General features: G+C 26.6%; 14 protein-coding genes across 15 annotated transcripts; 6 read left to right on the forward strand and 8 right to left on the reverse strand.

Annotated features, from left to right (window-relative positions):
- Positions 1-783: 783 nt before the first annotated feature.
- On the forward strand, positions 784-1,617 carry VNE69_04200 (polar tube protein 2 (PTP2); the record flags this gene model as incomplete). Its single annotated transcript, XM_065473451.1, has 1 exon — positions 784-1,617. The coding sequence occupies one exon, from the start codon at positions 784-786 to the stop codon at positions 1,615-1,617; it is 834 nt and encodes a 277-aa protein (XP_065329523.1).
- Positions 1,618-1,778: 161 nt separating this feature from the next.
- On the forward strand, positions 1,779-2,336 carry VNE69_04201 (transcription factor DP1 (TFDP1); the record flags this gene model as incomplete). Its single annotated transcript, XM_065473452.1, has 1 exon — positions 1,779-2,336. One exon carries the CDS (start codon positions 1,779-1,781, stop codon positions 2,334-2,336), a length of 558 nt encoding a protein of 185 aa, XP_065329524.1.
- A 165-nt stretch (positions 2,337-2,501) lies between these two features.
- On the reverse strand, positions 2,502-5,129 carry VNE69_04202 (leucine-tRNA ligase (LARS1); the record flags this gene model as incomplete). Its single annotated transcript, XM_065473453.1, has 1 exon — positions 2,502-5,129. One exon carries the CDS (start codon positions 5,127-5,129, stop codon positions 2,502-2,504), a length of 2,628 nt encoding a protein of 875 aa, XP_065329525.1.
- Positions 5,130-5,196: 67 nt separating this feature from the next.
- Positions 5,197-6,153, reverse strand: VNE69_04203 (zinc finger C3H domain-containing protein; the record flags this gene model as incomplete). Its single annotated transcript, XM_065473454.1, has 1 exon — positions 5,197-6,153. One exon carries the CDS (start codon positions 6,151-6,153, stop codon positions 5,197-5,199), a length of 957 nt encoding a protein of 318 aa, XP_065329526.1.
- Positions 6,154-6,403: 250 nt separating this feature from the next.
- On the forward strand, positions 6,404-6,793 carry VNE69_04204 (uncharacterized protein; the record flags this gene model as incomplete). Its single annotated transcript, XM_065473455.1, has 1 exon — positions 6,404-6,793. One exon carries the CDS (start codon positions 6,404-6,406, stop codon positions 6,791-6,793), a length of 390 nt encoding a protein of 129 aa, XP_065329527.1.
- A 330-nt stretch (positions 6,794-7,123) lies between these two features.
- VNE69_04205 (uncharacterized protein) lies at positions 7,124-8,716 on the forward strand (the record flags this gene model as incomplete). The annotated part of the gene is made up of 1 exon (XM_065473456.1): positions 7,124-8,716. The coding sequence occupies one exon, from the start codon at positions 7,124-7,126 to the stop codon at positions 8,714-8,716; it is 1,593 nt and encodes a 530-aa protein (XP_065329528.1).
- A 160-nt stretch (positions 8,717-8,876) lies between these two features.
- VNE69_04206 (uncharacterized protein) lies at positions 8,877-10,064 on the reverse strand (the record flags this gene model as incomplete). Its single annotated transcript, XM_065473457.1, has 1 exon — positions 8,877-10,064. The coding sequence occupies one exon, from the start codon at positions 10,062-10,064 to the stop codon at positions 8,877-8,879; it is 1,188 nt and encodes a 395-aa protein (XP_065329529.1).
- Positions 10,065-10,429: 365 nt separating this feature from the next.
- On the reverse strand, positions 10,430-10,981 carry VNE69_04207 (uncharacterized protein; the record flags this gene model as incomplete). The annotated part of the gene is made up of 1 exon (XM_065473458.1): positions 10,430-10,981. One exon carries the CDS (start codon positions 10,979-10,981, stop codon positions 10,430-10,432), a length of 552 nt encoding a protein of 183 aa, XP_065329530.1.
- A 634-nt stretch (positions 10,982-11,615) lies between these two features.
- On the reverse strand, positions 11,616-13,580 carry VNE69_04208 (eukaryotic translation initiation factor 4G (Eif4g); the record flags this gene model as incomplete). 2 transcript variants are annotated; one of them, XM_065473460.1, is made up of 2 exons in its annotated part: positions 12,466-12,490; positions 12,562-13,580. In XM_065473460.1, 2 exons carry the CDS (start codon positions 13,578-13,580, stop codon positions 12,466-12,468), a joined length of 1,044 nt encoding a protein of 347 aa, XP_065329532.1. The 2 variants fall into 2 exon arrangements, with proteins under 2 accessions (XP_065329531.1, XP_065329532.1); XM_065473459.1 differs by having other exon boundaries at positions 11,616-13,580.
- A 452-nt stretch (positions 13,581-14,032) lies between these two features.
- VNE69_04209 (DPH3-like protein) lies at positions 14,033-14,293 on the reverse strand (the record flags this gene model as incomplete). Its single annotated transcript, XM_065473461.1, has 1 exon — positions 14,033-14,293. One exon carries the CDS (start codon positions 14,291-14,293, stop codon positions 14,033-14,035), a length of 261 nt encoding a protein of 86 aa, XP_065329533.1.
- A 373-nt stretch (positions 14,294-14,666) lies between these two features.
- VNE69_04210 (putative SP-containing protein) lies at positions 14,667-15,068 on the forward strand (the record flags this gene model as incomplete). The annotated part of the gene is made up of 1 exon (XM_065473462.1): positions 14,667-15,068. The coding sequence occupies one exon, from the start codon at positions 14,667-14,669 to the stop codon at positions 15,066-15,068; it is 402 nt and encodes a 133-aa protein (XP_065329534.1).
- A 214-nt stretch (positions 15,069-15,282) lies between these two features.
- On the reverse strand, positions 15,283-15,843 carry VNE69_04211 (NAP family protein; the record flags this gene model as incomplete). The annotated part of the gene is made up of 1 exon (XM_065473463.1): positions 15,283-15,843. The coding sequence occupies one exon, from the start codon at positions 15,841-15,843 to the stop codon at positions 15,283-15,285; it is 561 nt and encodes a 186-aa protein (XP_065329535.1).
- A 381-nt stretch (positions 15,844-16,224) lies between these two features.
- VNE69_04212 (uncharacterized protein) lies at positions 16,225-18,000 on the forward strand (the record flags this gene model as incomplete). The annotated part of the gene is made up of 1 exon (XM_065473464.1): positions 16,225-18,000. The coding sequence occupies one exon, from the start codon at positions 16,225-16,227 to the stop codon at positions 17,998-18,000; it is 1,776 nt and encodes a 591-aa protein (XP_065329536.1).
- A 5,158-nt stretch (positions 18,001-23,158) lies between these two features.
- VNE69_04213 (uncharacterized protein) lies at positions 23,159-24,838 on the reverse strand (the record flags this gene model as incomplete). The annotated part of the gene is made up of 1 exon (XM_065473465.1): positions 23,159-24,838. The coding sequence occupies one exon, from the start codon at positions 24,836-24,838 to the stop codon at positions 23,159-23,161; it is 1,680 nt and encodes a 559-aa protein (XP_065329537.1).
- Positions 24,839-26,840: the final 2,002 nt, after the last annotated feature.

The following is a 26,840-nucleotide window of genomic DNA, read 5'->3' on the forward strand; positions in this document are numbered from 1 at the left end:
ACGCCGTCGATTCGTTAAAATCTAATATGCTTTTTTAGAAAATATACATGTAGACAAAAATTGTTTATTGAAAATTTGTTTATCTTTTGTGTGTATCCGTCCACAATTTACCCATATAATGCAATCGGTTCTAATTTTTCTTTATAAAACTTAAACAGACCAATAAGAATACTGTTTAGAAAATAAAAAAATGAAGATTTTTTTTCTTTTTATTATTAAATTTCCTAAAATAAATTATATTGTTTTTAAGGTTACCCCTGCAAACAAAAAGGGTAAATTAACAATTATGCCAATATTGTGTTTAATTTTTATTAATATTCAAAAATATCATTAAATTTATAAGAAATAAAAAACCTTTTCTTTAATTTTTAATAACAATATTATATTAAATACAATAATAAAACTATTAATGTGCGATAAAATTGAATCAAAAAATGACACACTAACATTTTTGTCAAAAATTACCAAATCAATCTATAATACTTTGAACATATAAAATAAGACGAATAAATGAGCCATTCTCAAAAATTCATACATTTTTCGTTTTCTCTCTCTGTAATGATCAAAACAATCCTGAAACAAAAAATAATTCTTTTTTTACACACATAATATAACCCATTTGAAAAAAATTTATATATTTTTTTTTCAAATTTCTTAATATGTCGTTTCGAATTTGTTAAAACTTTGTTTCAAAACTAATAAATTAAAAAGAATTATTTGATAATTGTAAAACAAGGTTTCATTAAAAAATATTTATATAAAAAATTATCTTCTACAATTAAGATGAGAAAAATTTCACATGTACCAACAGCATGTTTACTTGTAGTTCTGAATATTTTTACTATTAGAGCTAATAATGCTGCTAATAGAGGGCAGCCCATAGTGCTTTACACTAATGCTAATGGGCAAGGAGCTCCAGTAGTCGATAAACCAGTTCTCGTTCCCTATAATCCAGTATGTGAGACCAAGTTTGTTAATGGTAAGAGAGTTATTGCTAATACAACCAATCCTCAGGAGTGTGCTAAGAAAGCACAAGACAAAGCACAATTAAAGAGACAAGAAGCTCTTAATGCAGCAGTACAGGCCATAAAAGTAGTTGAATCAGCGCCTAGTAAACCAGAAGAATGTATAAGAACAGTTAGTAATGCATCACAAGAATGTCTTAAGAGCAAGATTACCAAGAATAGCCACGTGCTTCCCAAGTATGTGGTAGCCAGTAATTCCAATAAAGTTGATATATTTGACAAAGGCAAGAAGGTATTCACTGGTGTCAGGATTCAGTCTCACTACACTAAGAAACCTATCAAGCCCAAGCCATCTAAGTTTGTTAAGGAGTATAACAATGTGGTTGTATTCAACGAGTTGGGTGACGTCATCGCCACCAAGACGCCAAAAGAGAAGAAAAAAGGAGGATGCATTTGTCCCATGCCTGGTTCCAATATTGTACCACCTACAAGTGAGAAGCTTATTAGTGAATGTATCAAACAAGATTGTTCTCCAAATGGTATTATTACTAGTATTCTTAATAATGCGACAGTTGAGCCAGCAGGCAATGAAAATGACCCGAACAAGCCAACCCGCGATTCAAAAGACAAAGCAGCAGATGATAAAAAATAAATTATATTTTAATTATTAAAATTGGAAATCTTTATTATACTTGTTATTACTGAATTTACATTGTTCTTACTCTATGTTTAAATTATCATTTTGTTTTCTTAGTGTTCATTTTTTGTTATTGTTTATGATATTTTTCTTGTTTTTTTTATACCATATTAATTATGAAGAACTTATATAGCGACATACACTCAGAAAACAAGAAAGATGGGATGAAATACATCACTAATGAAGTTTATAATATCATCAAAAGCAATGATGGTGTCACATATACACACATATGTGAAAACATCCAACTTCCTAATAAAAAGACGCTACATAGGCGAATTTACGACGTCTTAAATGTCATGAAAGCTGTTCAAATCGTCGACAAGAAAAATAAGAAATTTTATTTGACAAACAATCAAGATTCAATAAACAAGAAAAAAGAAGATCTCAGTAAATTACAAGATATGAAAAATATATTTGAATATTTAGTAAATAAAAATAGAAAAGATGATGGGAGTGATAAGTTATATCTCCCATTTATGATAATAAAGACTAAACAAGATAGCAACGTACACTGCGACACTAACGAAGAAAGATCTTTTTTTACATTTAAATCTTCACATGAGATAGAATTAGTGGAAGATTTGGAAATATTAAAGGAATTATATTTTATTGACAATAGTAAATCGATAGGAAATAATAGTAAGGAATTTTTAGACAACATATTTTTCTAATAAAGAAACTTATCAAGAGCGAATACAATAAAGTAAAATTAAATTTAAATTTTTTACTATAAAATAAACAAATTTAGAATTTGTTTGTAACTTATAAATAAATTTTAAGGGTAAAATAAATATTTTTACATTTTAAAGGTAAAAATTTTAAGGTTGAGTTTATTTTTAATAAAACTTAAGTTGTGGATTAAAAGGCTCACTTTCGCCATCTTCCTCGACTGTGACTTCTTTGCCTGAAATATCTTCAATATAAAATTTAAACTCTTTGATAATTTCGTACTCATTGAATTTTTTGATATATTTTTCAGGGTACACAATATAATCCATCAAAAATATATTTCCTTTCTTAATATTTATATTATACCTCTCTAAAATAGTCTTTATATCTCTTAGTATCTCATTTATCAATTCCTTATCTTTTTTGATGCTTTCATCCCTGGGACATCCTGATTCGTCAATATATCTCATAATCTCTAATTTCCACTCGGGGTACTTGTCGCCTACTAAAATCTTGACTTTAGACTTATTCTTTGCTATTTTACTTAGATTTATCTTTTTAGTGAGATCTTTTAGGTATTCAATTGAACTGATCATTTTATCAGTGCTCAATTTTATAGTAGGCAAATTAAAATCAGAATCAAAATATTTATCAAGTAAATATCTACAAAAATCAGGCATAATTGGGTACAGTAACTGAGTCATAGATTTATGTACTTGTCTAATAAGTGAAGAATTAGTGCCTCTTAGTACTTTATATAGACTTATTAAATGTGACATCTCGAAAAATCCATATTTTACCACGTCACTATATTTCATAATATCATAAGCACGAATACATTCCTTAATATTAAAAGACAAGGTCTCTAATAAAAAGATATCGACATTCTTACTAGAATTATCTGAATTATTGAATTCATCTTCAATACTTTTAATAAAATTAAAAATTTTTAAGACATAAGAATTCGCATTAGATTCTATAAAATTGGCATCTTCATTTGTATCTCCGCAAACTGCCAAACACATTCGTGTCGCACTTTTCCCATATCTCGCCAGTGCATCGTCGACTGTCAAAAAATTGCCTGTGCTTTTAGACATCTTCTCAGAATTTAACATTAAATGTCCATTAGTGAAAATACGCCTAGGCCAATATTTCTCATCAAAAATCGCAACATGATTAAACATAAAAAACAATAAATGGTTTTTTATCAAATCTTTACCACTAACTCGTAAATCTACTGGGTAAAAATATTCAAAACTTTTTTTACATTTACTAAGTAACTCGGAATATTCTGATAATTCAGGTATAAGATCTTTACCCATGAAAATATAATCCCATACATCGTTAGACAAAAGTTTACTTGGAAAAATTTCTTCTACTCCTTCTAAATCTTCAAATAAAAAATTTTTCACTGTATAAAAAGCCATATAAATTGTACTATCGCTTAAACTATCAATAAGATATTGATCATCCCAAGGAATTCTAGTTCCTAGACCAAAACTTCTACTAAATGCCCATTTGTTTATCCAATCTACGCCTTCTTCTAATTTAGATCTTGTGTCTGATTCGCATTCCATATTTTTTAAACATTTTTTTACTTTATTTTTCCAATTTTCGTTTGAATAATCAATGTACCACTGGTCGAGCAACGAAACAACACAAATACCACCCGATCTACTAATTACTTCTCCTTCTGGGATATAAACACTTACAAATTTATCAGTCTGGATTAATTTATCCTCAATCGACAAATTTTTTATATCATTTTCAATATTCGAAGATTGGTTTTCGGCATCTTTTAAAAATTTTAAATCTTCGGCAAACCTAAAGTTTTCTGATAATTCTGTTTTTACAACGAAAAGATCTTTTTCTACGAACTCGACATTGATAGACAAATCATTAAAAAATATTGCAAAATCTTTGTTTTTTTTTAAATTCAATTCTTCTAAATATTCAATATTAGACACCTGATATTTTAAATTATCAAAAATTATTTTTTCAGAAATAAAAATTTTCTCTTTATATTTAAAACTTATAAATCTTAGGTTTTCTCCTATAACTAATTTTATTGGTTTCCCTTCGTTTTTATACCTACACAATAAAATTTTTTCATTTATATTAAATTTATATAAAATTTGTTGTATTGGTTTAAGATTTTCTCCTTTTCTTCTATCATGATCTAAACAAGCCTGGTTATCTATAGGACAAAAGATAGAATATCTTTTACCAAATGAAAGGTATCCTAAATTTTTTAATTTATAAAATTGCCATCTTATAAATGAATCATAATATTTATTAATATCAGTTGTAATAAAAGATCTTCTCCAGTCAATATTGGCACCAAAATTTTTTAAAGAATTGATACACAATTTCGGGAATGTTTTAATCCAATGTATTGGATCTGTAAATGGTTCTACATTATCAAATCCTAGACTTTGTATTATATCTTTTGTAGAAATGTCAGTTTTTTGACCATTAAGCTCGTCTTTCAATTTTTTGGCAAGTGCTGCTATAGGCATTCCTGTACAATGAAATCCTAGTGGGAATAAAACGTTGTATCCTTGTAGTTCTTTATAATAAGACTCGAAATCAGATTTTGAGATAGAAAAAAGATGACCAAGATGTAATTTGCCATTCATGTATGGATATGGAAAAGTGACAAAAAATTTTTGTTTTTCTGAAATTTCAGATTTTACAATTCGATTTTTTTCTAATTTATTTAGGTAGTTTAGTTTGTCGTTCTCTCTGTTTAATTCAATATTTTCTTTGTTCAAGTCGCAAGTCTTTTTACTCATAATGGGGTATAAAAAAAATATGAAAAAAAAAATTTATTAAAAAACGCTTCTTTAATTATTTTGTTTTCTAATTATTATTTAGTAATTTTTCAAGTTCTTCTATTTCTTCGTCTAAGCCTTCTATGTCAATGTTTAAGTCCATGTTCAAAATTTTATCTTCGGGCAAATTTTTTTCCGTTTTTAATTTCTTGACTGCCTCGTCATTTTCAAGTGTTCTTTTTAAATTTTCTTGTTTCTCAGGATTGTTTATATTTTTCTCAAGATGTGTTTTATTGGGCCTATCAATTTCCTCATTGTTCAAAGTCGAGATATCTTTGTCTGTTTCCTCTTCTGCTTCAACAAATGGAGAAGTTTCTATTGGTTTGTTTTTTGTTTGGTTAAATTCATTGATTTCTTCTTGTGTGCTTTCTAAATTTGATACACTCTTGTTTACAATTATTTGTGCATCTGAAAGAGTGACGCAATTATTATTATCATTAATTATATTATTAGCTGTTATAGTATTAGTTGTATTATTAGCTGTTATAGTATTAGTTGTATTATTGTCTTTATTACTATTATCAATAATACCGCTGTCTTTATTATTATCATCAATAATAGCACTGTCATTTATATTATTGTCTTTATTATTATCATCAATAATAGCACTGTCATTTATATTATTGTCTTTGCTAATATTATTGTTACTAATCTTGTGCCTTGTTTTATTTTCTATAATTTCTGTAAGTAATTTAACTTTGGGATCTTTCCATAAGTCTTTATTGGGGTCTATATGCTTAAACTCACATCTATATTTGGTACACCCGCCCTTGTCTTCCCAGTAACACATCGTGTCGGATCTCTGTTTCACAACATGATACAAAGAATGTCTCAATGGACAATCCATTCTACATTTTTTATTTTTAGACCAGTTTTTACAAAGTATTAAATTGTCTTTAGAAAGTTGATTATGTCTAAATCTACATCTTTCTTTTAACTTACATTCTGAATATAAAAAAAAATAACAGTCTTCTAGTTCAACCATAAAAGGGTAGTAAATTAAAAAAAACAAATGTATTTGAAAATATTTAGACAACAGCAAAAGGCAAAAATTTTAAAAAATATTTTAAAATTGTTAGATACACATTTAAAATATCATAATATTGATAGATTCTTTTATTTAAATATTAATATTTGATGTTTTTAATAGGGGAATATTGATTTTTTTGTTTTTTAAAAAACAAATAAAATCATTTTATAATGGCAAATTGTATTGTCTTACCCTTCTTTGGGTTATGAAAAAATTTGACATCTTTTTAAATAAAAATATAGAAATTCCGCCAAGCCAAGACTTAACCAAAGATATTTCACTCGCTCTAGAATCGTCTTCCGTACTGAGATCTTCAAAATACGCTAATAATAAAACAAAAATAAAATTCAATTTTTTGAAATTTACACAATTATACGTCTTAAAATTGTTCTTTATTACTGTATTGTCAAGTACTAAAGATGGTTATATTGGTTTTGATTCTTCTTGTAGGTGTTTAATAAAAACAAAAGAAAAATTAATAATTAATAAAAGGTATGAAATGTACGGGAAGATAGTGAAAGAGAAATATTTAACATTAATATGTGAGAAGATAATAGAAATTGATTATAAAAAACTTGTATATCAACTTTTATGAAACATAAAATCTTGTATACAACAATGTTCAAAAGTAATAAAGATTTCCATTTTATTATCTTAAACTATTAAATCTATATTAAACATATTTGTAAAATGCTGTATTGTACATGAAAATTGAGTTTAAAATGACAGTATTTGTAGACAATTAAAAATTGTCATTTTTAAAAATTAAAAGTATAATTGGGTTGGTAAATGATATGTTTCTATAATGTGATTATAACAGTAAATACATCTTATAAAATAAAATAATTCGTATTGATAAAAGCGAATTGAAACAATTTTTGATTTAAAACATAAAATAAATAAAAAAATTAATCAAAAAAATAATATGAATTTTTCGGAATGTTTTACACAAGAAGATGAAAAATTGAATAAAAAGATCTTAACAAGCGTAAAATTATTAGTAAATAGAATTTCTAATTTTCCTAAAAATCAAAATATAGACTGTCTTTTATGTTCAGAAAAATTAAATTTACATAACATTCACGATTTAACTAGAATTTATAGCTGCGCATATTTCTGTATGAAATTTCATTGTAAAAGCCTCCTGAAAATTGACATTGAGGATCTTTTCATTTTCGAAATTTTTTTATTAAATTTTATAAAAACGGAAGATATTTCAGATATCGAGTATCTAATAAAATATAGCAACAATACTAACGAAAAAATGTATAAATTAGCATTCAAAGACCAATTAATAGCGATTTATAAGACTCATAGTAATGAAAAAGGATTCAATATCAAGTGCGAACAAGAAATTGATAGTTTGACTTATTTATATTATAAAAAATTTAAAAGAAATGTATCAGAATGTGTATTTGATAATTATTTATTGGTCGTATTGTTTTTAAGAAAAGAATATCAAAGATTTAGTCAAATTTTTAATTTGACCAAAAAAAATTCATTTAATATAAAAATGGCTATACTATTCGATATAATAGAAGAAAACAAAGAAGAACTAATCGATAAATGTAAATTATTAGAATCTATTGAATCAGATTGTCTTGTTCATATGGATATTTTAAAAACCTTTTTAATATCTTTAAATGGTAAACATAATTTTGATTTCAATGAAATTATTAATTTATTTGATACACATGGCGATATTAATTCCTGGGTAAGTGAACTAATAGATCGGATTTATTGGCAAAACTGTGTAAAATTATGGTGTAAAAATCGAAATGATAATTCGTCAAGTGTAGACAATTCAATGATAGACATTTGTATTAAAAATAATAAATATGAAGATGGCTGGTTAATTTTCAATAATATCGTTTGTATTGAAACTTCAAGATTTCTAAGAGGATTAAATCTGTGCTGTACAGCTTTAAAATTTTCTAGAAATTGTGAATGGAAAAAAAGATTAGTATCAATACTTAATATGATTTTTGAAAACAGAAACATTTTAAATTTGGAAAATTTAGTCGAGAATTTACTAACAAATATCCAAACATTCTCCGTATTTCATATAATTCGTATTTTAAATGAGTTACAAACACATCTTATAAAAATTTCTCTAAACGATTCATTTTTTGAATGTATATTGGGATTTTATAATGTGTATTGTTATGAACATCAGAATGTCGAATTAAATCGAGTGTGTTGTACAAATGCAATATATTTCTATAATAAGTGGAATAAAGGAAGACATGGAAAATGTAATTTATTTAGAAGAAAGAAATCTGAATGGGATACAAAGATTTATTCACATATGTTAAGTATTTGTGATATAGCGCGGAATTGTGAATTTTTTACTAAAGTGTGTAAAGATTTAGTTAATAATGATACGCATATAACTAGGGATTTGTGTAGACAAATAGAGAATTTTCATAGTAAAAATTGCGAAAACTGTGAATATAGAAGAAAACAGATAGTGACGACTAAAGAGAGCAGTGGATTATTTTGTTATTTTTTCAAATAAATTATTACAACTTAGTCAAGAATTTATTTGTGTCAAAACAATAAATTACAAATTATACAAAGATTTGTTTGAACCATTAAATTGATATTAATAACAGAAACAATACACAAATTAAAATATATATAATTATTTTAAAGATTTTTAAATTTTTTCCTTTTTTTTAATATGTTATCTCGTATACACAACTTATTAAATGTTTTATGGCAGTTTGTATTTTAAAAATATCTTTCAAATATTCTTTAAACAACGGATCATTTATAATTTTCTCTTCTGTTTCACATTTCTCTTGATAATTTTCATAATCCCATATCAATTCTATCAAATTTTTATGTTTCTTCAATTTTTTTTTAATTCGTTTTTCAATTTTCATTATCAATTCTTCCAAATCTTTTTCTATTGAAATATCTTCTATCAATTTCTTATACTTTCCATTTCTAATATCATACATAGCAAAATATATTTCATGAAAAGCGAATGAACAAAAAAGTTTCAATAAAGATAAATCTTTACGACTTAATTCGTTATATTCATAATACATTATTTTATCACACATTTCTGGTATACTTATCGGCATTTCATAACAATCTTTATAATTCGATGTTGACAAAAAGAATATAAAATACGTTTTAAATTTTTCTGTATTTAATAATTGTTTCAAAAAATTAAAGAAAAATTTTTCTTTACCAAAATTTAGGTTAAAAATGTTAAATAAATTGATTTGGTTTTTTTTGATAAATATTTCTGAAGGATTTAGTGATTGAACTAATGATTTTGATCTCAATCTTTTGTAAATTATATTGTTTATATTGCCAATTATTTGATCTTTAGAACATTTACAAACTTTTGTAGGTATAAGTTTTATGATATAAGAATCTTCAGTATTTTTTATTATACAATCTCCGTGGTAAACTTTAATCTTTTTAAAAATTTTTTCCAATTCTTCTTTTAGTATTGATTTTTGTTCTTTTAGATTATTATTGTATATATTACAATAGTTTAAATATTTTTTTGTTTGTGGATTATAATATGACATTAGTTTTATTAAGTCTTTATAGAATGTTTTTGTATTGATTTTTGATAAATAAGAAATTTTTGTTTTTGAAATTTGACGACAAATTAGGTTTTCTAAGTTGTCAGAGATTATTAGAATTATTATGTTATCATTAAAAAAATTTGGATCGTGACAGGTACATTCGAAATCTAGTAGTTTTAGTTTCATGTATTCGATTATTTCGTTTTTACAACCTCGATCATTTTCAGCGAATCCTATTGGCCATGGAGCGATGAGTGATTGTAAGGATATTTTCAAGTATAGAATTATTAAAATATCTATAAAACCTTTTGACATGAGGGGGAGAATATTAAATATTAATTTTTTTAAACAATAAAAAAAAAATTAATATTTGATCAAAATATAGGATTAATAATATTACAGTTTATTGAACTAAAATATAATATAATTTAACTTTGTTTTATATGAATTTTTATTGTTATAACAGTTTATTAATTTAATTAATAAGTACAATATACAATTTAACTTTGTTTATATAAATTATTATTGTTATAACAGTATATAAATTTAATTAATAAGTACGTTATACAATTAAATTACGTTTTTGTTATTTTATTATACATATAAAATATTTATAATATAACAGTTTATTAATTAAAATTAAAAATTTTAAATTTTTTTATTAATTTCAAATTTATCTTTTAATATATAAACTCCCCATTAAAATAAGTCACTGTATCTTTGAAAGTACATTGCTTCTTTTTTATATTTATACTTGTTATTTTCTTAATATCTTCTCTATTTTCTAGTATCTCACATATCCTCGTTTTATTTTTATAAACCATTTCGTTACAATGTTCTATACACATTTTCATATATTTACCATATTCCCTGTTACTTAATATAGACACTTCCAAATATTTAAACAGTAAATTATAAATATATATTTTATTATTATTAGTCAATAATTTCTTTAATACTTTGAAACATAACTCATTACTGAAATTATCTTCAAGACATACTTCTAATACTTTAGAAGTGAGAATATATATATTTCTGGATAATATGTGAGACGACAGATCAAGTATTTTCCGGAGACCAGTGTTCTGTTTAGTGCGGAGTAAGATGCCTATGGAGTCTATTATAAATTTATTGGTGTGTGTTTGTGGGACTTTAATGTCTTTGATTTTTGGTAAATCTTTTAGAAATTTTGTCTCTTTTTTCTTCTGTATTTTGAACTTCTTAAAAGCCATAAGAGGGGACAAATGCTAAAAAATTCATATTTGATTATTATATACTTAATTATTATATGTTCTATTTATACATATTTAATTATTATATGTTCAATTTATAATAAGTAAACATGTACATTTACCTCTATAACAGCTTTAATAATCTTTTGCGTCTAGAGAAAGATAATCCTTTTTGTAATTTATATCCAATTGAAAAATGCGAAAAGATAAACCATAATATATCAAACCTTGTAATATTTAATTAAACTCATAAAATATTTTGTAATATTTAATTAAACTCATAAAATATTTTGTAATATTTAATTAAACTCATAAAATATTTTGTAATATTTAATTAAACTCATAAATAATACAAAATATTTTATAAAAAATTGATCACAGAATTTTGTTTTATTTCGAATGTAATACAAAAATAAACAGATTCAATTTTATATTATTTCTTCCCACTTTGTTTGTCTATTGACATTTTTGACAGGTAAAAGTATAAATAAAGAAGAAAAAAATTTCTTGCATAAATAAAAAATATCACCAATGCATTTTCAAATTACAAAGAATGACTCAATCGTACAAATATAGATACAACAAAGAATGAATAAATATACATAGACTAAAATGTTCAAGAGATTATTATTTATTAATTAATAGATAATTTATCGTATGCTTCTCCATCAAGTATCTCATTCTTCTTAAATAGTTCGATTATTCCTTTATAATTCTTAGGGGCCAGTGGTGAGTCTATTCGTATTTCATTCAGATTATTTTTATGTTTTTCCAAAATATCAAAGACTTCTCCCTTTGACAATGAGAAATCCGGGAAATATTTTATAAAGAAATCTGTCAGTTTTTTAGTTTTCTTGTTACTGACGATACATTCCAAGAGATAAATTGTAAAGAAGTTATTTTTCCCATAATTCTGGGATCCCAGGGCGAATGAGTCAAGGATTAAGATTTCATCTTCTTCGTCATTTATTTCATTTAGATCTTCGTAGATTATTCCTATATTCCTTACGATATCTTCCTCTGGAATATGATCATCATTTTCAATATCCTTACTAGCAACATAATCAATGTTCTTACTAGCAACATAATCAATGTTCTTTCTGCCACTTTCATATTCTTGCCTGTTCTCATTATTCATGTCTTCTTCTACTTCTAGAAGTGCGAAAGTGTTCCCTGTTTTATTGACTGGTTTCTTCCATTTACTTTTTCTATCTAAAACATCCATGATATAGAACTTGACTCTATTCACATATTTATCTTTATTCTTATCTAAATATGTACATATCATATTAGCATAATCACTCTTCTCATTTAGTGTCATTTTCTCCCCTATTTTATCTATGAATTTCCCTAATACTTCTATAACTTCCTCATTATCAATTTTCAATAATTCATCTAGTCTTGTTTTTATATGTTTCAGAGTTATAATATCCAAGTTATACAAATTACATAAGAAATCTACTACACCCATAGTCTTCTTCTTTTTAGTGTATCTTTTTGTTTCTTGTTCTTCGAAAGCTCTTTCATATTCAAATGAGTTTTTATATGATTTTCTGTCTAAGATGATTTTATCTGACCACTCGATTTTTTCCTCTAAGATTTTCATGCTTGAAGTTAAGACTGTCCCGAAAAAAGCAGTCTGAGATTTAAAGAGGTGTTTTTCTTCTTTAGATTTGAAGTCTTTTTTTAGTGCTCCTACTACCATAGCGTATTGTGTACAATACTGGGGCTCATTTATAGCCTTAAATACTATGAGATTTCCTATAAATTTAGATTGTTCTATAGTCTGGAGATCTAGACTTCTTAGATTATTTATTATCTTTTTTATATTAGTATTTGTCAATTTATTCAGCTCGAAATTGGCTTTTTCTAAGATTGTCTCTTTGTTCAGTTTGAAGTCCTTGTAATTTACAGGGACTTTTACTGTATTTTTTACTAGTAATTTTAAGGAGAAGGGGGTGATTTCTTTACATGACATGATGTCAGAGACACTGTATTTTATCTGGGGGATTGAGGAAGGGACGAAGACATAAGGGGCGGGTTTCTTGTAGCTTTCTAGTAGATCATTGAGGAGTTTTTCTCTCTTGACATTTATGCCTTCACAAGTGTGGCATTTTATTTTATTCATTTTATCTTCATTTTGTTTTTCATCAAGTTTTACTTGTTCTTGATTTTCATTTTGTTTTTCATCAAGTTTTTGTTTGTCTTGTTCTTCATTTTGTTTAACATCAAGTTTTTGTTTGTCTTGATTTTCATCTTGCTTAGTTTCATCTTGCTTAATTTCATCTTTCTTAATTTCATCTTTCTTAATTTCATCTTGCTTAATTTCATCTTTCTTATTTTCATCTTGACTTTTTTCTGTATCTAATTCTTCTGAACTGTCATCTGATACATCACTTAGATCTTCTAGTGATATTGGTGTCCCATCTGGTTTACACAGTACATATTTCTTTGTATCTTTTTTCTCTTCTATAATATTCAAGGGCGGCGCGCTTTTAGTGCGTAACTCGTACAAATCTTCTTCCTTGACAAATGTTAGAAGTGGTTTGGTGAATTTATAAATGATCTTTTTTACTATTGAGGATGTATCTTCACTCATTAAAAGGGGTAATAATAAATAAAATAAAAACGAGAATATGAAACAAGAAACAAACAAAGATGAAACACTTTATTATTATTGGATAGAAATGAGGAAGGTTGTATGATCACAAAAAGTGACATGTATCTAATAACAAAGTTTATAAAATACATTTAAGACTAGATTACGAAGATTTAGAAACTTATAAGTTTATTAATTTTGAGAAGGGTTAAATAAATTCTAAAAAACAGATCTAAAGATAGTCTACAGAGATGTATTCTTATGTAGTATACGCACTTATAATAGACAAATTAAAGATCAACTCCAAATATGATAACATAATAATTAGATATAGAGAACAATGTATGTATAAAAAAGTCCCCCTTTGAATATATTAGAAATTCAATCTTTAAATATATTAGAAATTCAATTTTTCAAGTATATTAGAAATTCAATCTTTAAATATATTAATACTATAAGTTGAATAGATCTTCCTCCTCATACACTATCTTCACTATAAGTGAGCAACTAGGGCATCTTGCTACATCTTCATGATTGAGTAGATCTTCTTTGTAAATTTCAAAGAGATCCCCACATGGACAAGGATAAGTCAGTCTCTGTGTCTTGGGGTCATAAGAGAAATCTTTTATATCGACTTCGTCATAGAAATCAAGATTCTGGAAGTCCTGTAGTTTATCAAAGTAGTCTTTGTAAGTGGGAAAGAATTGGGTCATCAAGAAATGGGGTAGAAAATTAGATTATTGATATTATATTTAAAGATCTTGTATTAGATATGTACAGATGTATAATATTTAAAGATCATGTATTTAGATATAATATTTAAAGATCATGTATTTAGATATGTTTAATAAGATACTCGATGTTTAGCCGGTGATATCTTATTTAAAACACTATGTGTTATTTTGATGCACAGTTTTGTGCGTAAAGCTGTTATTAGAAAACATGGGTTTATTTATTTACTAGATGGTCATCTTATACATAATCAGATGACATTTTGACATGTTTTATATAAAACATTACGTGATATTTGATCTGCTACACACTGAGTTTCATGAATTTATATAAAACATGTCTCTCTCCTCCTTCATGATCCTCTTCTTCCAGTTCGCTTTCTCTGACAGTGTCTTCCGTTTTAGTTCATTTTATGACCCGAATATCAAATTAGTCCACAATAAGAAGAATGAGTTCTCTTCTTCATTCGTCCATGCCCACGATGACCCAAGATTCTACTTCAAGATGCAGGAAGGGGACCCTGGGCTTATGAGGATATTACCCCTTAAAGAGGAGTATAAAGTCAAGATGACGCCAGAAGGAGGATTCAGGATTTATAAAAAGGGAGAGTGTCTTACACTAGTGGACAATACGAAGATGGTCATGGAGAAATGTGACCAAGGAGGGAGTCAAGTGTTTATGATTATGAGTAGTGATAATAAGACGATAATCAAACCAATAAGCAACATAACCTACACATATGAGGAGACATTTTAAAAGGCACATATATACAATATAAAAACATTATTATTATATACTAGATATTGTATAAATTATATTGTCTTTTATATCATATGTTTTATATTTTATAGATAGATAAACAAATATAAATCATATGTATTGTATAAATCATATGTATTATAAAAATCATATGTATTGTATATATAATAACCTTAATACATTATTAACATAGAATATAACTAATATAAGTTTACTCATCTTCTAGTAAATAATAAAAGATCCCATTCTTGTAAATTTCATATAAAAAATCAAACATTTCAAATTCGCTCTCGTCACTATCAAAAAACTGGAATATTAAACTTCTTTCTTCTCCTTTCCACTCCACTTTACTTCTTTCTACTTCATTTTCATACACTCCTAATTCTTTCTCTAATATCTCATTCTTAACATATTCATTGGGGAATAACTCCATCCTGACTACAGACTTATAATTATCTCTAAACTCCACTTTAAAAGACTTGAGCCAGGAGAGATCTAATTTCTTATCCTTCCGGGGAAGGATCTTCAAGGAGACGTCAAATTTATCAAAGGCCCGAGACCAGAAAGAAGAGAAAGAATTAGTTGAGAGTAAGAGATCATCTCTACGGGATAAAAGGGATTTAATATTATTGTAACCTTCTAGAGCGAGATCAAACTCCTTCTTCTGATGTAGTCTATCTTTAATTTCTAATTCATGTTGAATATCTTCCAGAATATTCTTACTTTCATTATTATTATCATTATTCATATTATTATTATTAAGATCAACCATGAAGGGTATCAAGAAAGGAATATGTATGGAAAAACATAATGTTAAATTATTATGTATGGAGAAGTATGCATAAAGAAAAACATAATTATAAATTATTATGCATAAAGAAATATCATATTTGATAAAATGCTAGACCAATAAAAAATAAATTTTTTAATATATCAAATACATATAAAAAAAATAAAACATTATAATATATTTAATAATATATTTAATAATATATTTAATATTAAATTTAATAGTAAATAAATATTTTTTCTCCTTTTCTTTCTTTGTTTTGGAAAATGAAAAAATTTCAAATATCATTGGTTTCGGGACTTTGTTTGTTTCATTTTATGCAAAAAAACTATAAATAAGATTTATTTTTTACCCATAAAAATCATGTCTGATTCTGGAGAGAGCACTTCATCTGAAGAGCATTTATTTCTCAGTGGAATATTGAAAGAAATAGGAGAAGTAATAAAATGCAATATTTGTACTCCTAAAAATGAAGAAGAATTACTTACCAGTAGTAAACTAGATCTTACTTCTACTACATCTACTAATAGTAGTAGATGTAAGTCATTTCTTGGTAAAGACAAAAATGGCTTCTACTCTAGTCTTGATCAAGACACTGTCTACACTAGTAGCCTCAAAGAAGATAATCCCATTTCTCAGCATATCATAGGATACTCAAAGTTACTACATTGTGTATCTACTCATAAACCAAATATAGATCATACAAGTACTATTCTGATAGACTTATTCTATAAATTATTCCTAGTAGAGAAATATATCTTAGATTTCTTACTAGACCCAGAACTACTGTCAGTGATTGACGCACTAAGAGGGAAATATAATAACCAGAAGATAAAGAAAGATATAATATTATTAAGTCAAGAATATTATAAGAATAATATTAGTGCACTGAATTGTGAACAAGATATTGAGTCATTAACATTTAAAATTTATAAGAGCATAATAAAAAGCATAGAAGAAATCAAAGATAATAATAATAGTACACAAGATTATAATGTAATACAAGATTCTAATGGTATACAATATTCTAATGATATTAATGGTAATATTAATATGGATGATATGGATGATATCGTTCATGAATATGTTTTGATCGTTTTATTCATGAGAAAAGAATCAAATAGATTTCATAATATTTATAAGAAAGTAAAGCATACTTCTTTCTCAAATAGGCTGGCCATATTATTCACTTACAATCAAGACTGCGAATTCACTGCAGAATATGAAAATATAAAAAAGAAGAGTTTTATAAATATTGATCTACTAAATAAACATATCCCAAATATCTCAAGACTAGTCTTCTTGGAAAATGAAGACTATGAAACTTGGCAGAGAGGAATTGTCTACCACTACGACTGGAATGATAAAGTAAAATTATGGATGAGAAATAGATGCGAGACATCATGTCTACTAGATAAATCAATGATAGAGGAATGTATAAAACATAAAAGATTTAGAGACGGGTGGATAATTTATAAATATGGAAATAAAAGCATAGTAAATGAATTCCATAAGGTCATTTCTCTATGCATTTCAGCCTTGCGTCATACAAATGAAGAAATCTGGACTGACAGAATTATAGAAATTATAAAAGCAGCCATAAAAAAAAACGACTTTTATATTTGTATGGATTTAGTAGAAGACATTTTCTACACCCTGGGGGGTGTCTCAGAAAGTCAAAGATCAAGAATTATAAAACATTTTATAAAAGAAATCAGAGTAATGGAAAATAATGAAGAAATAGTAACAAATATTATAAAAGGAATAAATGAACTATGTAAGAAATGTATTAATACTGAGACATGTGATATTTGTGTAGAACACGCTAATATGATCTATCAGGAATGGAAAAGAAATAATACAGGAGGATTCTTCTTTAAATCTCATAGTAAATATGAGTCAGAAATCTATGAAAATATGCTGGACATGTGCGACACAGTCGAAGACTGTGATGGATTTAAAAACCTCTGTAAAGATTTAGTGAATAATGAAGCGAAAATCAATAAGGGAATTTATAAAAAATTACAGACAGTCCATACAAAAACTTGTAAGGACTGTAAACATGGAACTTGTCAGACACTAAAAGTCAAGGATAATCAACAGTTACTATATCATTTATTTAATGGGTTTAATTTATAAAACTATTAAAAATTTGAAGACAAAGTTTTACTTTAAAAAGGTCTTATTCTTTTTTTAGTAATTTTTAAATCTTATGATTTATTTTTAATAGTACTTTGATTTATAAAATATTTCCATTTGGACAAAATTAATATTTTTTTCTAAGTTAGTAGACAAAATATTGTGTCTATTAGTGTAAAACGCACTATAAGGTCGATTATAATATAATTTTAATAGTACGCTTTTGTGAGTTTTTAATAATTCTTTTTGCATGTAAAATGCTATTTGACAAATTTTTTATAATGCTCACAATACATGTTTGCGAATTTTATAATTGCACCTTGAAAAAAATCAAAATAATCAAAAAAATGATATTGCCGCGTACAAGACGCAGATGATAATATTATTATGTGTTTGTACGATGATGTATCTCCTCGGGTTAAATATATTTCTGTTGCGATACAAACAATATAGTAAAACAATTCTCATGGAGCCAAAGTCCACTTTACATGGACTTGGTGTCCATGTAAAGTGGTAGTTATAGAAAGCAAGAATATCACAGTACTAAATCTTTTGGATTACTATGTGATGTTATTTACTTGCAAGAAAATAACAGAATACTTAAATATTTAATGACTTACAATTTTTTAGTATAAATTTTGTAGTATAAATAAAATAACTTTACAATATTTTATAAAAAATAGACATTGAAGATACACAATTATGATAATTCTATATCAACATAAGACATTGTAAGGCAGTGTCTTGTGTTGATATATAATTTTACTATATGTAGTGGGATATCTAAAAATGGGGCATTAATGATCTGATAAATCATCTTACGTTATATAATGAAACCACTATATATATTGCATCTCAACTACCAGTGCAGTCATACTTCATGGTAGAATACTACCAGTCGAGGCATCCTAAAGATCAAAACGCGATAATTCGCATTTTGATTAAAATGAAAAATTTCCAAAATTTTTTATAAGTGTTTTATTAGATATTTATAGACAATAAATCGGAGCTTTACGCATTTTTTAAAGAACAATATTTGTTTGGATATAGAGCTCCGCTTGAAACTAAACAAAACTAATCTTTCTTGAACTACTAAAGTTATACTTGAAGTTCATTTGAGCATTCTTTTTTATATTCGATTGTATTTAAGTTATAGCTTTTTTTCCGCTATTCCATAAGTAATTCAAGGCATTTTATTTGTATATACAATTGTAATGATTTACAAGCAGTGAGCATATAGTGCAATCCAAGTCAATTAACAGGCATCAAACATAGACTTAAACAATTCCGTATAAATATAAATCTAGAGGATTCAAACAAAAATTTATGATATGAAAATAATATTGATAAATTGTTTTACTCAAAGATGGCAGATAGCAGGACTAAACATCGAATCTTTTTGATATGACGAATCAAGCGAATTGATGCATTATTACATATTTTTTATACGATAGTACTATTTTTTTTAATTTACGTTTTTTGATCGAAAAATAATGAGACTTGTGTTGTTTTCGGAGTAATTTAATTATTCTAGTCTATTAAAATCCGAGAGTGCAAAAGTAATTTAGCTTTAGTTTTTCTTTTATGTACGGAGAGTATCAAGTAAGTAGGAAATCACTTATTTGGTACAAATTTATTTAACTTTTAGCAGTTAATTTGAAATGAGATGGATACGTTCTTGGGACGTATACCAAAAAAAATTAAGTCAAGCTGATCAACTCTTGTGTAAACAAGTGGTTGACACACTTATATAATTAAAGATATATATGTGTGTCAAAGTAAGCAAAAAAAATGTTTTTTAAAAAATACTTGGTATTTTGAGAGTACGAAGATGTATTTATTAGCCAATTTATTCTTATAGTCGATCAGTAATTTTTTTTGAGAACCACTTTGATGTGATATGAAATTTACTAAAAGTTTTTTAAAAACAGATGTTTAATAGATTAAACTTCATATTGGCAAGATCACATTGGGGTTAAATTTATAATTCTTTTTTAAATCAACTTTGATCTTATTTTTAAGTTCTGCCGAAACCATGTCCCGTCTTCCTTATACTAATCATTTATTGTGGAGCGCGAGCGTTGACTTCCTAGGATTTCACTCCCGTAAAAGCGATGCTTAAAGGATTTTCCACATCGACAGGCGTTGATCCATAGGAATTTCATCCCGTGCAAGCGTTGACCCTTGAATTTTCCTTAAGAAAAGCCCTGTCTAAATCATATTTCAATTAGATAAATAAATGCAGCAAATTGGCTCAACCCCACTACCAAACGAGGAAACACCTAAGCATGCCTCTAAACTATGGCATACTAAAAAAAAAAGTATAAATCATTTTGATAAATTAGACTTGCACTATTCAATTTGATAAATAAAATGATTTTTTTTGTACCTTAAATAATGATTCTTCCTTCAAGAAATGCTGTTGATTATGATAATTTAACATAAATCTTACAAGGCAGGAATAATGAAGTCATTTTGGGGAAGCAACAGAAAAACTGTTGAAACAAAAAGGTTCAATTACATTCTTATAGATGGGGCACTAAATTTAAGGGATAAGGCCAATGTAAACCATCTAAATGTTTTCCATAATGAACATATTGAAGCCATGGAAGTCGAATTTAGAGCTCTACACCAGCTTCGTCGCAGATGCGTTAACAAATTCGAAACATCATGGCAAAAAGGTTTTTTTAAGATCCTCAAGGAAAAAGACAAAAAAGTCGTCTCGAATACATCGTATGTGACAATCGCAACCGTTAAAAATAAAGAACGCCAAGTAATATTGTGACCTTTAAACCAATGGAACAAACCATGATCGATTTAATCAATACGACGCGCTATAAAAAGTTTAACGATGGGCATTGTTGGATTTTATCAATAATCGATGTGTGTTCTAAGTTTGCCTGGGCCTTTTCATTAAAACGTACAACGGGAGAAGAGGTTACAGAAAATCAAAAATATTATTTTACAATATGACTAGTCCTCCTGATATCATTCAAATCGATAATAAAAAGGAATTCTGCAATTCCCAAATAAATAAACTTTGTGCAAACTTTGTTATTGTTCAAAAACATAGTTGGTCGCGTCCCCCACAATCAAACGGGCAAATAAAAGGTTTAACCAGACTTTAACTCGCACTATACAAACACATGTTTTTGAAGAAGGTTTGCTTGCCGTTAGTAATTCTAGAACCGAATATAAAAAGAAATGGTTTAAACATCTTGATAAAGTCGTAAAAACTATAATTTAGCCAAATAAGGTGCGACAAAGCAGGTTCCATTTAACCTATTCTTAAAAATTCAGGATTAGATTCTGTTTTTTTTTGCAAGATGTGAACGAATCTTTATATGATAGCATGAAAGAAATGATTGATGCGGGAGACAGAAAATAAAAGAGATGTGTCGATTATTGTTCTTAAAGAATAAAAACAAAAATTGTTCAGTTGATACAAATTACCTTGCAAACTGGATCGTCATTCATTGGTCCATATCTCAAAATATACTTTGAAATTTGAACAATGGAATTGTAGCTAAAGACTTTGATAATAATATCAAAAAAAAAACTAAAATCAACTTTCTTTTTCTCAAGAAGTTACCATTACAGAAATTTTGCCAAACAACAGAAAGCAATGTGAAACTGTAGAAGACACACAAATTTTCCCTACGTCTAGGCTAAAAAACTTTAAAATCAAACAATCGATTATATAAATTATTTGTTTTCTTTTTATTTCTATTTTTTTTTACTTTCTGAAGGGAGGGGTCAATGCTTGCACGGGGTCAACGCTCGAGCGACACAATAATTAACATAAATTTATTTTTGTATGTCTTGGTCTTAATGGTTAGTGTTTGTATAGCAGATTAATACTTTGCTTTTCTATTTTGTTCGTATCTACTTCGTTTCTGGATATTTAAAATACTTTTCATACTTTCCCTTTACACAAGAAAACATATTTTTCTTCGATTAAAATGATTTATATGATATTTATTGTATATGAGTTCTTTTTTGTGTAAATTCTATGTATTTAGGATTATAGAGGTGGCGTAATATCATCATCTACATAGAACAGCAAAAATATTTCAAATTGTCTTTCAACTTTTTTATAAACTGATAAATATGCGAAATGGCGTTAATATATTTGCGCCGTCAATTTTGAATAACCTCTGCGATGAGTCCGACAATATTAGGGATATTACTATTGATTTGTAATTTTTTGATTAAGAATCAAGATATATGTTAAGTAAATTAAAAACCCAACATATTATAGTTTTTAAGAAGACTAGCTGAAAAGTTTACAAATAAAAATCTATTACACTGATAACAGTATTTTTTCGCAATCATTTGTCTATCTTACGTATATAAATAGCGGGCGTGTTTATTTTTGTACATAAAATCTGTATTTATTTTTTGCGGGATAATATTTTCATACTATGTTTTATGAGCAGATTAATGTACTGGCCATTATGGTAAATTTGCGTTATAGATTCCAAACCTAAATCATTAAAAAAATTTCTGCATATTTTAAACATTATATGACCTCAACAAATGGACCAATGTAAAAATCGCTGACCATGACCATGCCAAGCTCTAGGTTTTAAATTCGTATATATATATAAAATAACCATTTTGAACTTATATTGGTACTTATTAGATGAATCATGAAAAAGAAACATAATGAACTACTAAAATATATTTTAACCTTGACAGTGCCAAGACAAAGAATTTACAATAAGACAATATACATTTATATTAAACTTGCAAATCATTTTTTGAAGCTACATTAAAGTTTATAAATAAAATAATTTTTCAGATTTTCAAAGTTAGCTTTTAAGTCCTGTTTTCATACCAAGATGGGTTGATGAAAAAATTGCAGTAATGCCCCTCACAAATTTATGTCAAAGTTAAAAGTATGAAGTTATTATGTTCTAAGAATGGCGATAATTTATTAAATCTTAATATAAAATATTATATTAAAGAGTTTTACAGGAATGGCATAAAAAAACAGTAAATACTCTAATAATATTTTTAAAAAAATCTTTCTGGGAAAGGTGTCAAATAAAAAGCTTGAAAGAGCATTTTTGTACACAGAAATATCCCCTATATGCAAAATTTTAACGTGTTAGTAGATAAATGCGATCCTAATATTTTTTAAGTAAATTTTTTATTACTTCGTAAATGTTTTACCATTATATTTTTCGAATAACTTAGAAGACACTAATTCATTGATTTTTTCCACTTTCTTAACATCAAGATTATTTTTTTTAATGATATCATCTTTAAATAACTCCCCATGTTCTTCTGTATCCGATTTAGCTATAAAGTTTGATCTTGTTCCTGAAAATAATGAAATTATTTCAATAATATTATATATACTTAGACAATTAAAATTTTCACTAAGTATATCTACGATTTCTTTCATTATTTTCATTAAATTAATATATCTCTTTTCTTTATCAAGACTGAATTCTTTTGTACTTTTTTGGGAACTAATAAGATATCCAATATCCTTCAAAGTTATAAATAATATATCTTTACTTGCGTCATTTTCATTAATATATCTTTCAGCCTCAATAAGCAAACATATTTTAATTAAATACGAAACATCCCAACTATTGTCTGATAATCTCTCACAAATATAATTTATAATTTCACTTCTTTTCTTTTCGTTACCTTCTTCATTTTCAAATAAGATAGATAAATTATTTTTGTTGAGTATATCTGAAATAATTAACAGATGTGTAAATAACCTTTTAACTTTAGAAGTTGGCCTATTTAGAATTCTCTTAATGAGAAAATTTATTTTTTCATATTTATGGATTAAAAAATAAAACGCTTCAATCTCTTTGTACTGTTTAGTATCACTTATCTCCATGATTTTGTTATTTACTTCCTTAAATTCATTCAAACATTTCTTATCAATACAAGATTTAATTTCATCTTGATGCAAACAATTATCTAATAATATCGGATTTTTAATAACTGATTTTTCAATTTGGTTATCGTCATTTTCTTGATATAATTTAAACCCTTCTTTTTCGATATTTATATTGCTTAAAAAAATCGTAATATTTTTTTCACGCACAAGAAAATTATCTTCGGAAATTTCAAATAACTCGCAAATTTTTTTGCATAAATCATTTACTAAAATTTTCTTCTTATTTATTATGGATTTTAGCATATTTGTTAAATCTTCCTTGGAAAATTCAAAAAAACAAAAAGTATTTTCTATATTTATTCGAAATGTAATCCTGTTGATTTCTTCTGCTGAATTGAGATCTAAAAAAACGTAAGAATCGTTTTTATATTCCGCAATTTGATCATCCTGATGTTTTATTTGCAAATATTCAAATTCTATATCCATGTAAGAATACTTTGAATATATATTTTCAAAATAAAATTGTCCTTTGTCTTTTTTTTCATTATTTCTTTCTATGATTTTATCAATGATATTTCCCATTGTAATAGATTTATCAGAATTAACATGCTTATTTAGATTATCTTCTTCGTATCTTAGAAAAACAGAATCATTACTGTCAAAATCAAGCTTCGACGCAACTTTTTCATCAAAATCAATACAAATTTCGTTAACGGATTTATTTTCACATTTTATCCAACAAGTTATCAATTTTTGTTCCGGAATAACATTTCTAGGATCATCTATTAAAACTTCAATACTTCCTTCCCATAGACTTTTTATTTTTAAGCAAGAATATTTTTTATCACTTGTTAATGAAAAATAATCTCCTGTTGTAATTTTATTCATAACCATATTTTGGACATGTTGCAATGTGTTTAGGTCTCCTTGTACAAAAACAAGTGTAAAAAATATTTCCAAGATATTCATAATAGGGGTAAAAAAAATTTTATTTATATACATAAAAAAATTACAATAAAAATAAATTTTCTTTGAAAATCACAATTAAGATAAAGTTTGAAGAAACCACTCAAAAATGATATTTTTTATTATTTGTGATACTATAAATACCACAAAATTGTGATTCTCATTAAACAAATTTCTCTTTTTGGAAATAGACATATATAAATTACAATTAAAAGAAATTAATGTAAAATATTGTAAAAAATGAAATTGTTTTTTTTTGAGAACATAAATACTACAAAAAAAAAGAATTTTTGGTTTAACAATTATTCCTTTTAAAATAGACAATTAGACCAAGTTGTTTAAGAATTAATCATTTATTTTTCTAAGCAACGACTTCAACGATATCATAATAGAACAAAATGCAAACTTTCTCTGAACTTACAATCAAGAAGGGCTACCAAGCCAGTGAATTGCTTTCCAACAGAAATGCAAACATGTCTAAAACCAATTAAAACTTAATATTTTGCCGATTTTACAATCCAAAGGATGATCTTTGATTTACTTTATTTTCAGAGCTTAAATTATTACAGTTTTTTAATTTTTTTTTATTTAGTATTTTTTGTTATAAACAAATGCTTGTTTATATTTTTTATATAATAAATTGCACATGTGTGTAATTACTTAAAATAAAAATAGTTACGTCTATATTTTAAGTAAATTGTAAAAACAATTATCAACACCTTAAGATGTATTTCTCATTATTTTCTTATGTATTGTCAAATGAAATAATTTTTTATATAATATGGTTCAAAAATTTTTTTTTATTTTGACTCGTCTATATAATTAAAATATTTTAGTACATTTTCGTGCCAGTGTGAAATTCATATTTTTGCAAATGACTGTGACTTTTTATTTAGACTAAGTAGTATACTACAGATTTTCTTCAATTAATTATATCTATGTTGTATATAAAAATTATGATTTAAGTGAACAATAACACGACGTCATATCTCAAATTAGCGGTCACCGCCACGCGTTAATTGACAGTTTTGACATCAATAATAAAACAAATTAAATAAATATATAAAATTAAAGCAACAAAAGTAGAAAACTTAATATTTGAAAAAGTATTTGAACAATTTTAATAAAAATTATAAAAGAATTAAAAACTCAGAAAATAAGGTGAAAACTTGTTACATATAATAAAATCTAATGAGATCTGGATAGAATATAGTATACAACATTGTTTGATCAATGTAGCAAGTTTATAAAGTCTTCAGTTTACAAAACAATATTAACTATTAACAAATAATAACTTAATGGTTATAATTAATACAAAATTAAATTTTTTACTTTAATTCAGAATTTTCCAGCAGTTATGTGTTTACATTTGTTTAAAGGTTCGTGTTTTTCGCTATGGGTTATTACTCTTTGAAGGTGCCCTTAGCACAGTGGTAGAAGGCAATGCTTCCATTGAGCAATGGCTGGGTTCGATTCCCAGGGGCGCCAAAATTGTTTCTACTTTCTATGATGCAGTTGGAACAACTCAGATGATGAAAATGTCCACGATAATCATTAAGTTGATTCAATGAAACTTGTGTGTGTCCAGCCACAAGGGGATTAGCATCTAGTGTAGAAACGCACCTCAAGGCCAAAAGCAGTATCGCCCTTTGGTGACTTAATGATTCATAAAAGTATCGAATGGGTACGGCCTAGTTGGAGCCAATGGCTAGTTCACTCTAGAGTGGGATCCTAGAGCCAACTAAGAGACTAGACGAAGTAGGGCAATAGAAGGTCTCGTGGACCCTATCCTACAAGATTCTGTAACACAGTTGCCATAACTAGTAGGAGACTGGTAATCAAAGCAGCTCAATAAAAATGCGGGCTGGTGATGTGGTTGTGTAAGAAGCCGTGTGTGCAATACAGATGATTTTAGGGACCTTTATGTTAGTACGATGATTTCTATTTTCAGGTTATAGATAACGATGCCCGCTGAGTATATTCGCTGTGAGGTCACTCTGGACGC

This window comes from Vairimorpha necatrix, chromosome 4, assembly GCF_036630325.1.
Source record: "Vairimorpha necatrix chromosome 4, complete sequence".
NCBI lineage: Eukaryota > Fungi > Microsporidia > Nosematidae > Vairimorpha > Vairimorpha necatrix.